Source organism: Ascaphus truei, chromosome 5 (genome assembly GCF_040206685.1).
Source record: "Ascaphus truei isolate aAscTru1 chromosome 5, aAscTru1.hap1, whole genome shotgun sequence".
NCBI classification, from domain to species: Eukaryota; Metazoa; Chordata; class Amphibia; order Anura; family Ascaphidae; genus Ascaphus; species Ascaphus truei.
Genome location: NC_134487.1, coordinates 281775027 through 281789969, shown reverse-complemented (window position 1 = coordinate 281789969; position 14943 = coordinate 281775027). Strand labels below are relative to the sequence as shown.

The following is a 14943-nucleotide window of genomic DNA, read 5'->3' as shown; positions in this document are numbered from 1 at the left end:
ACCCGGTGCTACAGAGCTTTGTAATAACCCACAATGATGAAAAAATAATAAAAATGTAAGTATCTAACTGCTTATGAACCGGGTCACTTGATGTGAAAAATGCGTGCTTGAGGCTGTATGCATAAATCCCCTAGATGGCACAAGGTGGCAGAGTTATGCAGAGTTGTAGGGGGGAGTCGTGAAACCACCCCCCTGACCTCTCCAGTCTCTCTGTACTAAATCATCCTATAATGCCTGGGGCAGCTCTCATGGGGCAGCAATGTTACTCACTGTGAATCCACCGGTTCTGTGTGCTCCAAGCTGATTGTGGTAAGCAGAGGAAGTATGCCTGTTCCGGTGAGGAGAGGCAATTCAGCGGGCACCACGAGGCAGAAGAAAAAGTTGCTGAAGCTGGACTGTGCTGTATAACAATTCTTTAATAAAGCATGATTAAAAAGAGGGGGGACGCATACCCCTGCACCTCTAACGCGTTTCACCCGCAAAATGGGCTTTTTCAAAGAGAACATTACCCGTGCGCAGGTCATTGATATACCGGGAGTTAACCGGATGTGACGCCATCCAGCCAATGGGCTGTGAGTATGTCGCGAGCGGCATGATGGGATGCCAAGCCCACTGCCTGACGGCGTCCACACGGAATGAACCGGAAGTGACGTCATCCAGCCAATGAGCTAATGGCTTGCCGCAAGCTGCATGATGGAACACTGAGTCCAGGCTGGATGGTAATCGCACGGAACCCCTGGGCATCAGTGTCATGCGCAGTTGGGACAGGAAGGTTAAAAACAAAACAAAATTAAAAGGACATTTGAGCAATCTACGTGTCGACTATGATATAACAATATGATGTTAATAAAATACAAATGATATGAAAACATACATTTCATAAAGTATATGTATAAATTATTGTAGAAAGCAAAAATGAAAAAACAGAATTAATTGAAAATAATTAATTAAAAATAAAAACAAGTAATGGCAGAGGTAATAGACATTTCCAATATATAAATGTTATATTCTAATGATATTGAAACACACAGCTATTACAGTTGTGTTATAATTGGTACAGTTTGTTTATATCCTTGTTCAATCAGATAGTAATCAATTACAATTAGAGAAATTAAAGATATAATGACATCATTTCAACTTTGTAATATAACTAGACTAACAAAGCATTACATGATTCAGCATGATATTGGTTATCAAATTCATAATTTTAAATGATAGAGTGCACCAGTGTGGACATAGCAGGTCTCATTTGGGAATGGAAGAATAGAGGGGGTGATAGGAGGAATGTGTGGAAAGCAGGGAAATAGGGGGAAGGGGAAAAGAGAGAAACGGAGGGCTGGGAATAAGAAATTGGATTGAGAAAAAGAGGGAAAAGAGAAGAAAAGCAAAAAGAAAAGAAGAAAGAAGAAAGAAGAAAGAAGAAAATAGGGGAAGGGACATTGAAGGTGGGGGGGGGGGAGGGGGGGGCAGGGAGGTGGAAGGGGAAGTGGGGAAAACGGGGAAGGAAGGGGGGGGGGGGGGAAAGGAAAGGAAAAAGGGGGGGGGGGATGGGAATGAAAACATTGAATGAGTATGTTATCAAAAATGCATTATAATCATATACAAACATATGGACTCGAGTAAGTGGGCAAAAACATGCTGATAGGTACCTCTTCATTGATCACGAAATCCAAGGACTGAATAAGGAATATGTTAACATATCAAGCATATATTGAGCATTTAAACCTGGAGGTTGCATATAGACGGGGAAGGTTTAGTGTATTTCTTCCCCCTAACATGTTAGTAATAATAATTGCATGAAACATTATGTTAATGGGCCACATGGGCGAACTAGAAACAATGAGACACTTTATTATACAGGGTTCCCTGTGGCAAGAGGAAAACGTTCTATAAAAAGTGTTTTATCTCCCAGTCCACGTTGATACCATTTGGTGTCATGGTATCTAGTGTGAAAATCCAGAACATCTCTTTTTTATTGAGAATGTTCTGACGATCTCCACGTCGGACTGGGAGTGGAATGTATTCTAGACCACTAAAGGTAAGATGGTCTAGCTTTCCTTTGGGACATTCCATAAAATGTCGTGCCACAGGGAATCTCTGGTCTTTGTTCTTAATACTTCTGATGTGTTCCATTATTCGAAGTTTTAATGGCCGTATAGTTCGCCATATGTAGCCCATGCCACAACCGCATGTCAAGAGATATATCACGTAGTTGGTATTGCACGTGATAAAACTCCTCAGTTTGATTTTGTTTTTATTTATCTTTGACTGAATTGTTTTAATTGGTTTTGCATGAGTACAGACTTTGCAAAAGCCACATTTGAAGAAGCCTATCGGGGGAGCAAAACCCTTGGTTTTCATGTGTGGTTGTGTATACATACTTGGTGATATATAGTTAGAGATGGTCTTAGCTTTTTTAAACACAAATTTAGGTAGCTTCTCGATGTGTGGCTTAAGTTTACTGTCCAATGACAGGATGTTTTTTTCCAATAACAGTAAGTCTCCCCCGATAGGCTTCTTCAAATGTGGCTTTTGCAAAGTCTGTACTCATGCAAAACCAATTAAAACAATTCAGTCAAAGATAAATAAAAACAAAATCAAACTGAGGAGTTTTATCACGTGCAATACCAACTACGTGATATATCTCTTGACATGCGGTTGTGGCATGGGCTACATAGGGCGAACTATACGGCCATTAAAACTTCGAATAATGGAACACATCAGAAGTATTAAGAACAAAGACCAGAGGTTCCCTGTGGCACGACATTTTATGGAATGTCCCAAAGGAAAGCTAGACCATCTTACCTTTAGTGGTCTAGAATACATTCCACTCCCAGTCCGACGTGGAGATCGTCAGAACATTCTCAATAAAAAAGAGATGTTCTGGATTTTCACACTAGATACCATGACACCAAATGGTATCAACGTGGACTGGGAGATAAAACACTTTTTATAGAACGTTTTCCTCTTGCCACAGGGAACCCTGTATAATAAAGTGTCTCATTGTTTCTAGTTCGCCCATGTGGCCCATTAACATAATGTTTCATGCAATTATTATTACTAACATGTTAGGGGGAAGAAATACACTAAACCTTCCCCGTCTATATGCAACCTCCAGGTTTAAATGCTCAATATATGCTTGATATGTTAACATATTCCTTATTCAGTCCTTGGATTTCGTGATCAATGAAGAGGTACCTATCAGCATGTTTTTGCCCACTTACTCGAGTCCATATGTTTGTATATGATTATAATGCATTTTTGATAACATACTCATTCAATGTTTTCATTCCCATCCCCCCCCCTTTTTCCTTTCCTTTCCCCCCTCCCTCCCCCCCCCCCCCCCCTTCCTTCCCCGTTTTCCCCACTTCCCCTTCCCCCTCCCTCCCCCCCCTCCCCCCCCCACCTTCAATGTCCCTTCCCCTATTTTCTTCTTTTCTTTTTGCTTTTCTTCTCTTTTCCCTCTTTTTCTCAATCCAATTTCTTATTCCCAGCCCTCCGTTTCTCTCTTTTCCCCTTCCCCCTATTTCCCTGCTTTCCACACATTCCTCCTATCACCCCCTCTATTCTTCCATTCCCAAATGAGACCTGCTATGTCCACACTGGTGCACTCTATCATTTAAAATGATGAATTTGATAACCAATATCATGCTGAATCATGTAATGCTTTGTTAGTCTAGTTATATTACAAAGTTGAAATGATGTCATTATATCTTTAATTTCTCTAATTGTAATTGATTACTATCTGATTGAACAAGGATATAAACAAACTGTACCAATTATAACACAACTGTAATAGCTGTGTGTTTCAATATCATTAGAATATAACATTTATATATTGGAAATGTCTATTACCTCTGCCATTACTTGTTTTTATTTTTAATTAATTATTTTCAATTAATTCTGTTTTTTCATTTTTGCTTTCTACAATAATTTATACATATACTTTATGAAATGTATGTTTTCATATCATTTGTATTTTATTAACATCATATTGTTATATCATAGTCGACACGTAGATTGCTCAAATGTCCTTTTAATTTTGTTTTGTTTTTAACCTTCCTGTCCCAACTGCGCATGACACTGATGCCCAGGGGTTCCGTGCGATTACCATCCAGCCTGGACTCAGTGTTCCATCATGCAGCTTGCGGCAAGCCATTAGCTCATTGGCTGGATGACGTCACTTCCGGTTCATTCCGTGTGGACGCCGTCAGGCAGTGGGCTTGGCATCCCATCATGCCGCTCGCGACATACTCACAGCCCATTGGCTGGATGGCGTCACATCCGGTTAACTCCCGGTATATCAATGACCTGCGCACGGGTAATGTTCTCTTTGAAAAAGCCCATTTTGCGGGTGAAACGCGTTAGAGGTGCAGGGGTATGCGTCCCCCCTCTTTTTAATCATGCTTTATTAAAGAATTGTTATACAGCACAGTCCAGCTTCAGCAACTTTTTCTTCTGCCTCGTGGTGCCCGCTGAATTGCCTCTCCTCACCGGAACAGGCATACTTCCTCTGCATATCCCCTCTTAGTTACTGTACCTCTTTTTAATGTAAACAAATCTAATTAAACTAGCCTTCCAATTTTTTAATCTGGTGGCTCTGCTCTGTACTTTTCCAGCTTTAAATGGTCTTTTTTATTGAGTGGTGCTCAAAACTGTACTCCATATTCATGGTGTGATTTCACTAAGGATTTATACAGTGGCAAAACTATGCTTTCTTCCCTTCTATCCATGTTCCCTTTTATGCAAAATAATATCTTATTTGCCTTTGCAGCTATAGCATGACATTGAGCACTATTACGAAGACTGCCATCTACAAGCACTCCTAAAGCCTTCTCCATTAATAATTGACCCCATTTTGTCCCATTTAGTTTGTAAGTAGCCTGTTTATTCTTGTTTCCCAAATGCATAACCTTACATTTACCTGTATTAATGCTCTAATGCAATTTACCTGCCCACATTTCCAGCTTATCGAAGTCCTTCTGTAGGGAAATTAAATGCTGCTCTGATTTTACCAACTTATACAATATAGTGTCAGCAGCAAAAATGGAGACTTTGCACTCTATGCTAACCTCAAGGTCATTAATAAATGAGAAAAAAAAAAGTGGCCCACAAAATCTAAGTAGACCACATAAATTGCATTATTCTGGTCTAAACTCCTACTTACCTCCTTGGCATATTCGGTTAGCTTGGCATGACCTATTATTCATAAATCCATGATGACTATTACTAATAATTTTATTATCGAAAGGTATTCCTGAATATTATCCTTTAATAAACGTTCACGTAGGTTCCCAACTATTGATCTCAGGCTTACAGGTCTTCAATTCCCTGGTTGTGATCTTCCTCCCTTTTTAAATATAGGTACCACGTCTGCTTTACGCCAATCTTGTAGTACTAAACCTGTGGAAATTGTTGAGTCGTTGAATATTAAGTATAACAGTTTCGTTATTACTGAACTTAGCTACTAAAGAACCATTGGGTGCATGCCATCAGAGACCAGTGCTTTATTTACCTTAATTTTGCACTTCTTGCTCTGTTAATTACATGTTAGTTAATACTGAGGTTGTGGCTTCCTCCTGCTGCAATATTTTTGCAATCGAGTTCTCCTTGGTAAATACAGAGGCAAACAATTTATTTAATACCTCTTGCCTTCTCCTTATCTGTAATAAAATGCATGAAAGGGTCATATATTCTCCTTTCTAATCTTGTTGCCATTAATGTACTTAAATAACTTTTTAGGGTTAATCTTACTTTGCATTGCAATCCTTTTTTGATTTTCAATTTTTGCTAATCTGATTGCCCTTTTGCAACTTGTGTTACATTCCTTATACTGTAAATCTGATATGACGCCTCTGGGCCTTCTGACTTTAATAATCTAAATGTCTGCCTCTTGTTATTTAGTCACTGGTTTAGACTTGTTTCTTTTATATTTATTACCCAATGGTATACACTGATACTGTAAGTGCACTTTTCTAACAATGTTTTGAACACCGTCCGTTTTTCTTCCGTATTTATTCTTGGAAGAACTTCTTCCCAGTGTACTCCATGTATTCCTCAGTTTACTCAAATCTTTCTTTGTAAAATTAAGAGAATTTTTGTTGATCCATATATATGTATTTAAAATGAGAATGTTATGATCACGGGTTTCCAAATGTTTCCTGACTTGAATATTTATTATTAGTTCTACATTGTTAGATATTACCAAGTCCAGTAATGCCCCTCTCCTGGTTGGTGCCTCAATAAATGGGTCATGTAATTGTCTTTTAGTGCACACAAAAAAAGCGGTTTCCTTTAGTTGTAATGCTAATCTCAATGCTCCAGTCAATGTCTGGATAATTAAGTTTTGCCTTCTCCCTTTGCAAAAGTAGTTTGGCTTCCTCAATCACACAGATGTTTGGTGGCTTATAACATATCCCTAAAAACACAGCTTTTGTACTTTTTCTATACTTCCACTGCAAAGTTCTACAGTATCTACATAGACTCTACATTTTTCTGAACTCAATCCCTTTATAAAACATATTCCTGTATAATAGGTCTAAATCTGGTTTAACATATAAAACATATTCCACCACCTATTCTATTTGCTTGATCCCTCCGAAAAAGGGAATAAATTCTCTAAATGAACTGCTCATTTCAGGTCCTTCTTTCTCTAACTTAGTCATTGCTGCCAACATGTACAACGACCACCAGGTCATTCCCAGCCCCTCCTAACAATCTGTCAACCCAATCCACAATGTGCCAAATCCGAGCACCCGGGAGATACGACAACTGTTCGGTTTATGTGGTCTCGGCAGCAGTTTGCCCTATCTACCTTCCTGTGGATCGGGTCCTCTACCACAACATGCCCAAGACCATCATCTAGTTCAGAGGAAGCACAGATGTACATATACATCTTCATATCCTGCATCAAATAGCATATACAGTACCACACATCTTCATTTTCTATTTGAGGAATCCCAGACTCCATTTATGCATCATCTTCATATACTACACGATATAGACCAAACCCCACATATACACCATCTTCATGTCCTATCTGATCCAGCACAGACACCACATATACACCATCTTCATATCCAAACATAAAGAAGCACAGACCAGACCAGTGGGAGCCACAAACGTAATACTATACCCTGGTGGTTTCTGGGGGTGATGGAACTGCCGCTATCTCAGGGGATCACAAGGCTCCCAGAACACACACCACAAAAACAAAAACTACGGTGCATACAGAAATAGCGTCTTCTGCAATACTCTTACTCAGTGGTTACTGGGGAAAATGGGTCCCCAGCCAATGTAGAGACCACAGGGTTCCCAGTAAGCACACTGTCAAATTAGCACACAAATTACAGCATAGAAAATAATACAAAATACCAAGAACCCTGTGAGCTAGCACTCAGTCACGACAATGGAGTTATTAAACCAATAGAGTTTAATAGAGAAATGTACAATACACAAAAGGGATAACATACAATTAGCAGCTGTAAAATAAAGGGGAAGGAAAACAAAATCCTATAACTTACACAGAGGTTATAGTCCGTGGGGAGCCAAAGTGATCCTTGGGCTAGACGTAATTTCAGGGGAATTGCAGAGTCCAGGGAGGTCCAAGGAGTGGCTCACAAGAAGTCAATTTATCTCTAGGTGAATCTGAAGGCAAAACTGCTTCTTTTAACTGTTCGGGCCACATTTATCTCTATGGACCTGAAGCCAAACCAATGGGAAGAAGTGTGGGCAAGGATTTGGGCCATTGGGCCAATAAAAAGGAGTCACGTCCTCGTCCCACATGGGCCTAATAGGGGTGCTGGGCAGGACTTAGTGGGTGTCCACTCTATTGGCCAGAATTTCAAACAAAGAACCCCTTCCCTCACGTCGGACAACCAACATCTATGTGAGAGATGTGGGGGGCTAGCCTATGATCTCTTTTGTCCAATGGCACCCTTGGGTGGACCGCAGGCTGAGCGGTGCCTGATCAGCACAAAGGGGTCCCAACGGTCAGCCTGGGCTAACCCTCCATCACAGCTCTGGTGGTGGCGGCAATGAGAGGAGAGGCCAGACAATCCTATCTGTTCAGTGTTAAATAATGATGATGAATATATTGATAGTAGTTGCATGTGAAGCAGAGATAGCTCAAGCCAGCTAATACCAGTGAGCAGCATAGGCACCGTGGGAAAGGGCCTGATGACCAAAAACATGTGGTGGACCAAATGTCTAGTCCAATACTACAGCAACCCACTGTTGACGATGCTTTAGATATGGTGTGCATGTACCATCGTATGTTAAATACTATATTTAGCCGATTATAACGCGACCCCCTAATTTCAGTAGTAGCTGGAAATAAAGAAAGTTACACTGCGTCTCTCTCCTCTCTCTGTCTCTCTCTCTCGATATGAGCTTCCAGCCACAAGCAACATGGCTGCTTCCGGCCCCAATGTGGAGCTTCCTCTGTTTTACCCTCCTACCTCATACATCTGACTGCTGATTGGCTCATAAAGTAGATGGGGCCCGATCATAAGGCAACTATGTACTTTTCAACTTCAAGTTATTAAAAAAAACGTTTCCCTATAAATTAGGCAAAACCGGTACATTACTAAAGTGTTCAAAATACTAGCATTTTATATGCTGCCCTTCAGTTTTGTAGAGTAAAAGGGCTTTAGAAAGTACGGTATGTGAAATATGTTGTGCCTCCCTGAAAAATAAGTAGAGCAGATTTTTCCACTTAGGTTATTCTACACCTGTACCAAGAGGTCGTTCATGGGCAGGACTCGTGAGAGTTCAAACAGTAAAGTAAAGGGTGCACCTAACAACAGATATGTGGACTAGTGGACATGGTGGAGGGGATTTTTACATTTTACCCATTTAGTGTGCTTTCCTCTCTCTTGGCAAAGAGGACGTGTGTTGGATGTAACGATGCTTTGTGTCAGTAAGTCAGAAGCAGTAGCACTTATCAGAGTCCTGACTGCTACCCAATGTATGTAGGATTTAGATCGGAAGGCCCGCAAAGTAGCTCATCTTCTTATTGGATGAGCCAGTGAAGTGAACACTTCAAATAGACTTTGTGGCCACTTTGGGTGTGTTTGTGTGTTTGTCTGTGTGTTCTCTCTCCATAGGTCAAACGCCCTGACCGATTCTGATGAAATTTTGAAGGCACCTTGCTGCCATCCTAAGGCCGCGCCCATGGTGATGGCGACCGCGCACAGCGCGGTCAAATTGACGTGCCTTTGAGGCTGTCTTTAGAGCGGGTGACCGCGCATGTGACCAGAGGCGTCGGCGCTTGTGATGCGTAAAGATGATGGCGAACCAGCTCCGTGATGTCACGGCTATGCCCACAACACCCCCCCTCCCTCATCACGTCCAACTACAGGGCACACATTGCTCCAGCTAGAGCGAAGCATGAAGCCCCTTGCACGGTCACGCGGGTGCACGCCCCCTCCATGGACGCGGCCTAATTTAGATCTGCCAGCAGTTTTACCCAAATTGGTGCAGCCTCCAACTTGGAATAATCTTTTTTTTTGTTTTGTTAAGTGATTAAAAAAAAAGGAAGAATTAAATGGTACATCTCATTGACCAAATTCTTGAAACAAAAAAATTAAATGGATAATTTTGCAACTTGTACAAAATGTTCAGACAATTTACTTGAACCGTTTCAGAGAAATTAAATATTTATAATGAAAATAAATTGGTAACCATGGTGAGAAGTAACACTGTGAAATATTAACTTGTAGCTTTACTTTGAGATCTAGGTGGCAGTCATAATTATTCACTACCCAATAGGTCTTTGTTTTTTCACGATGTCAGATTTCATCTTGTACAAACGAGGTATGAATGGAAGGAAAGAAAGCATAATTATACCACTGTATAAAGCATTAGTAAGACCACACCTTGAATATGGAGCACAGTTCTGGGCACAGCTCCATAAACAAGACATTATGGCACTAGAAAAAGTGCAAAGAAAATCTACCGCATGAACAGAAAATCTGATTTAAGAGGAGAGACTAGCTAAATTAGATTTATTTACATTACAAAAGGAGGCGTCTAAGAGGGGATAGGATTACTATATACAAACATATTTGGGATCAATCCAAGGAGCTTTAAAAAAAAAAACTATTCATCCTAAGTGCAGTACAAATGACACAGGCCATTCCTTAAGGTGGCAGGAAAAGAGATTCCACCAGCAACAAAGGAAAGGGTTCTTAACAGTAAGGGCATTTAAAATGTGGAATTTATTACCCATGGAGACGGTGATGGCAGATACAATAGACATCTTTAAAAAAAAAAAAGGTATACAGGGATATACCAAATAAACATGGAAGGTTAATCCAGGGAGAAATCTGATGGTCATTATTTGGAGTCACCAAGGAATTGATTTTTTCCTTTATGACATTATTTCACTAGGGTTTTTTGCTTGCCTTATTCTGGATGAAAAATACTGTAAATACAAATATAGGATAAGTACTGTATCTGTTGTTTGAATTTAACACATGGTTGAACTCGATGGACATATGTATTTTTTCAACCTCATCTACTATGTATCTTTGTTCATACCTCACGGCCTTCTTGAGAATTAGTGTTTTTTTTACCTTTCGGACAGTTTGTCGCGAATGAGATTGTTACCTGAAAGACAGCTCCACTGCCTCAGCTGCTATTAACTGCTCACACATGTTGCAAATCAGCCTCATGGACACCTATCTGACTTCCTTTATAAGATGACCACTCACACTTTCTGGTTGCCAGATCAATGTGCTTCTGCGATTGCATCCAGCCTTGCTACCACAGCATCTGCCTGACTCATTTGCTGGCTGATCTTCTGCTTGCCCCACTATGCTGGTGGCCTCTACCTGACCTGCCTGACTACGTTGTTGCCTTCTGCCTGCCCTGATCTTAGTTTGCCTGCCCTTAACTTCTGCCTTGTCGATTGTACGGTATTTGTCTGTTCATGTCCTGTAACAACTCTCTGACGTTCAGCCAGTCTCTAAAGCCCAGCTCCAACCTCCGTCCTGTTCGCTTCCTCAAGCCATTGGGATCTCCTCCCTTCATCTACCTTAACATCCTGAGAAAGCACAGACCCCACATTTTCAGTACACCATCTATATTCCTGTCCTGTCTGGTACAGTACAGACTCACATACAGAGGTAACAGACTTTACGGTTTTCGGCAGTGACGTGACTGTGACTGCTCCAGCACCGGACGATTAACGCTCGGGGGTATCTGATCCTGTCTCCGGAGTCACTGATTCTGTTTTGCCACCGGGTTCCACAGACAGTAACTATTTCTACATCTGTATTCACCATCTTTATGTTCTATCTAAGGAAGCACAGACCCCAGAAATACACCATCTGGGCAAGCTACCCAGCCACCTGAACAAGCTCCTCACCCCTACCACATGCAGCACCTATCATCTGAGATCAGACTCCAAAAGACTGTTCATGGTCTCAAGGCTCAACAAAGTCTCCGTCCGTTCCTCCTTCTCTTACCGTGCACCCCAAAACTGGAACAACCTACCAGAGACTCTCACATCCACCACCAGTTTAAGTTCTTTCAAATCTAAGGCTGTCACACATTTTAATCTGGTCTGTAACTTTTTCATACGCCCATAATATAATCTTTAACTGTGCATGCAATGTCTTGTATATAATGTATACCCTGCTCATTTATGTAACTGTATTTGTAACCATGTATTATTTGTCCTAACTCTGTGCCCAGGACATACTTGAAAACGAGAGGTAACTCTCAATGTATTACTTCCTGGTAAAATATTTTATAAATAAATAAATAATCTTAACTTCCTACACTATGCATCCAGGAGCCTAATGATGCAGCAATGAGACACACAGGGAGACACGGTATCAAGGTTCTTACGGCCTCCGTGTGAATGGGATGAACAGAGAAGAGCAGAGCTGCGGCCATTGCCAGTCTCCGGTCATCAAACACTGCCTTGTTGCAGGTGTACATCAGCAAGGAGCTTGCCATACAGTGCAAGCCAACATTCACGGCATGGAAATAAAATGGGTCCAAGCCTCCCAATAAGACATTGATCCTAAAAGGGAAAAAAAAAAAAACCAGTAAATACAAACATAAAAAAAAACAAAAAACGATACAAAGAAAAGTATGTGTGAGAGAGAGAGAGAGAGAGAGAGAGAGAGAGAGAGAGAGAGAGAGAGAGAGAGAGAGAGAGAGAGAGAGAGACTGAAAAAAGGAGAACAGCCGAGGTACGCAGCTGGGAGATATGCACAAAGTTATAATATGTATATTTAAATGAGTCCTATCCATATTATCAGTCACACCAACTACCCTGAGAAAGTAGTGCCATCTACTGCACTTTATCTGCTTTCTCTATACGTCTCCTAACATACAACTTGGATTGTAAGCTCCAGGGCAGGAATTTCCTATTGAATGTTTCTTTTACTTGTATATTTTAGAATTATGTATATCACAGTAGGTGCAGCGCACATGGACTCTGTGTTGGGATAATGAAATACACGGATATGTTTCTTTTGAGCAGAGTCCTCACACTGCCCCTTGTGATGGCTCCTTATCTTATGCCCTCTCCCCACATTGATTGCTTTCTATTAACTACGTCACCCCCTCCCCAATGACAGCTCCTTATTAACATCCTCTCTATCTCTACCACTCCCCACCCATGAGGACTTTTTCATGAAGCCGCCACTCCACCCATGATGGCTCCTATTACCCACCTGCCCACCCACTGCCCCACCATCTCTCCCCTGGTACCTGAAGGTCAGCACACACAGGGGCCGGTAGGACTTGTGGCTGCTGCTGTCAGACATGGCTTTGCCCCAGAAGTCGTTGCTGAAGACACTTCTCAGGGGTGTCTCCCCTAGGCTGTCTGGGTTATTGAGAATTGCCCAAACATCATCATGAACAAATTCCCCAAATAGAGACCTTGCGAAACACGCAGCAGCCAGGACGACTGGAGCGGCCAGAGCCTGGGGACCTAGCCACTCCCAGCCGGCAGCCAAGTTCTGAGGGGGGTCTTGAAGCCTCCTGAATCTCCCACTGTGACTGTCATCCTGGTACCTTCCTCTGAGGATGCTCTGCCCGGCACCGTAAGCTGTGTCACTGGGTATGTCTCCGAGGAAGCTCTGCCCCGCACCATTAGCTGTGTCGCTGGGTATCTCTCCAGAAATGCTCTGCCCCACACCATTAGCTCTGTCCCTTGGCATCTCTTCAGGGGTGCTCTGCCCATTACCGTTAGCTCTGTCCCTGTATATGTCTCCAAGGGTGCTCTGCCCCAGACCATTAGCTCTGTCCCTGGGTATCTCTCCAGGGGTTCTCTGCCCCAGACCATTATCTCTGTCCCTTGGTATCTCTCCAGGGGTTCTATGTCCCGCACCATTATCTCTGTCCCTGGGTATCTCTCCAGGGGTTCTCTGCCCCGCACCGTTAGCTCTGTCCCTGGGTATCTCTCCAGAGGTGCACTGCCCCGCACCATTATCTCTGTCCCTGGGTATCTCTCCAGAGATGTTCTGCCCCACACTGCTAGTGGTGTCTCTGGGTATCTCTCCAGAGGCGCACTGCCCCGCACCGTTAGCTCTGTCCCAAGGTATCTCTCTTGGTATTCTCTCCACCCGGTTCATCTTCTCTGGTGCTGCGCTCACATTTTGTGCTTAAGGAGTGAACTTGTCTTGGATTCTCTGGGGTCCTTCACCTGAATGTCACTTCTGTATCTCAGTGAGGTTCTATCGCACTTAAATGAAAAAAAAAAACAATGTCTATTTTTCGGTCACGGGATATCTCTGTGTCACAGAATCTGTGGATGTCTCTGTAAATGTCTCCGTATCTAGGTCTGTGGATATCTCTATATCTAGATTTGTGGATGTCTCTACATGTCTCTGTGACTGAATCTATGGATGTCCCTGTGTATTAATTTACCTCCCTCCAACACCTATCTATTCCCTCTGATTCCTGCTGTCTCTGTGCATATCTCGCATGTCTCTTCTGTATGACAGCAGTCACCCCCTCTCACCTGTATATGTTAGCAGTCACTCCCTGTCTCCTCTGTATGACAGCAATCTCTCTGAATCTGTCTCTCAATGTCTGCAGTCCCTCACTGTCTGTCTCTCTCAGTGTTTGCAGTCTCTGTGGCTGTCTCTCTCAGTGTTTGCAGTCTCTGTGGGTGTCTCTCTCAGTGTTTGCAGTCTCTGTGGGTGTCTCTCTCAGTGTTTGCAGTCTCTGTGGGTGTCTCTCAGCCTCTGTGTGTATGTGTCTCTCAGCCTCTGTATGTGTGTCTCTCAGTCTCTGTGTGTATCTCTCAGTGCCTGCACTCTGTATGTGTCTCCCAGTGCTTGCAGTCTCTGTGTGTACAGTATGTCAGGGTGCGTATCTCTCAGTGCCTGCACTCTGTATGTGTCTCCCAGTGCCTGCAGTTTCTGTGGGTGTCTCTCAGCCTCTGTGTGTATGTGTCTCTCAGCCTCTGTGTGTATGTGTGTCTCTCAGTCTCTGTGTGTATCTCTCAGTGCCTGCACTCTGTATGTGTCTCCCAGTGCCTGCAGTCTCTGTGTATGTGTGTCTCAGTCTGCTTGCCTCTCAGCCTCTGCAGTCTCAGTGCGTGTCTCTCATTATCTCACATTCCGTTTCTCCTTCGCTGTTTCTCTCTGCACAGCTGCAGATAAACAGAAACCGCCCCCTAATCACGTGTGTGTGTGTGTGTGTGTGTGTGTGTGTGTGTGTGTGTGTGTGTGTGTGTGTGTGTGTGTGTGTGTGTGTGTGTGTGTGTGTGTGTGTGTGTGTGTGTGTGTGTGTGTGTGTGTGTGTGTGTGTGTGTGTTTTACTGTAAATATGTGTGTTTTACTGTAAATATGTGTATTTCTATAGTTTGTTTGTGTTTTTATGCATAGATAAAGATTTGTATATATATATATTATTTATAAAATATTTTACCAGGAAGTAATACATTGAGAGTTACCTCTCGTTTTCAAGTATATA

At 42.4% G+C, this 14943-nt stretch overlaps 1 protein-coding gene across 6 annotated transcripts in view; it reads right to left on the bottom strand.

Annotated features, from left to right (window-relative positions):
• Window positions 1-14655, bottom strand: part of TMTC1 (transmembrane O-mannosyltransferase targeting cadherins 1) — a 72735-nt gene extending 58080 nt beyond the window's left edge. For 3 of the 6 annotated variants that reach the window (XR_012801885.1, XM_075602272.1, XM_075602277.1), the window contains exons 1-3: window positions 14505-14655; window positions 12730-14351; window positions 11857-12034 (exon numbers count right to left, since the gene is read on the bottom strand). Coding sequence is in view for 5 of the 6 variants with exons in the window: in XM_075602272.1 (XP_075458387.1) it covers window positions 11857-12034; window positions 12730-13595 (1044 nt within the window). In the remaining variant the exon portion in view is untranslated. The remainder of the gene's footprint in view (window positions 1-11856; window positions 12035-12729; window positions 14352-14504) is intronic. The other 3 variants (XM_075602274.1, XM_075602276.1, XM_075602275.1) reach the window with 3 other exon arrangements.
• Window positions 14656-14943: the final 288 nt, after the last annotated feature.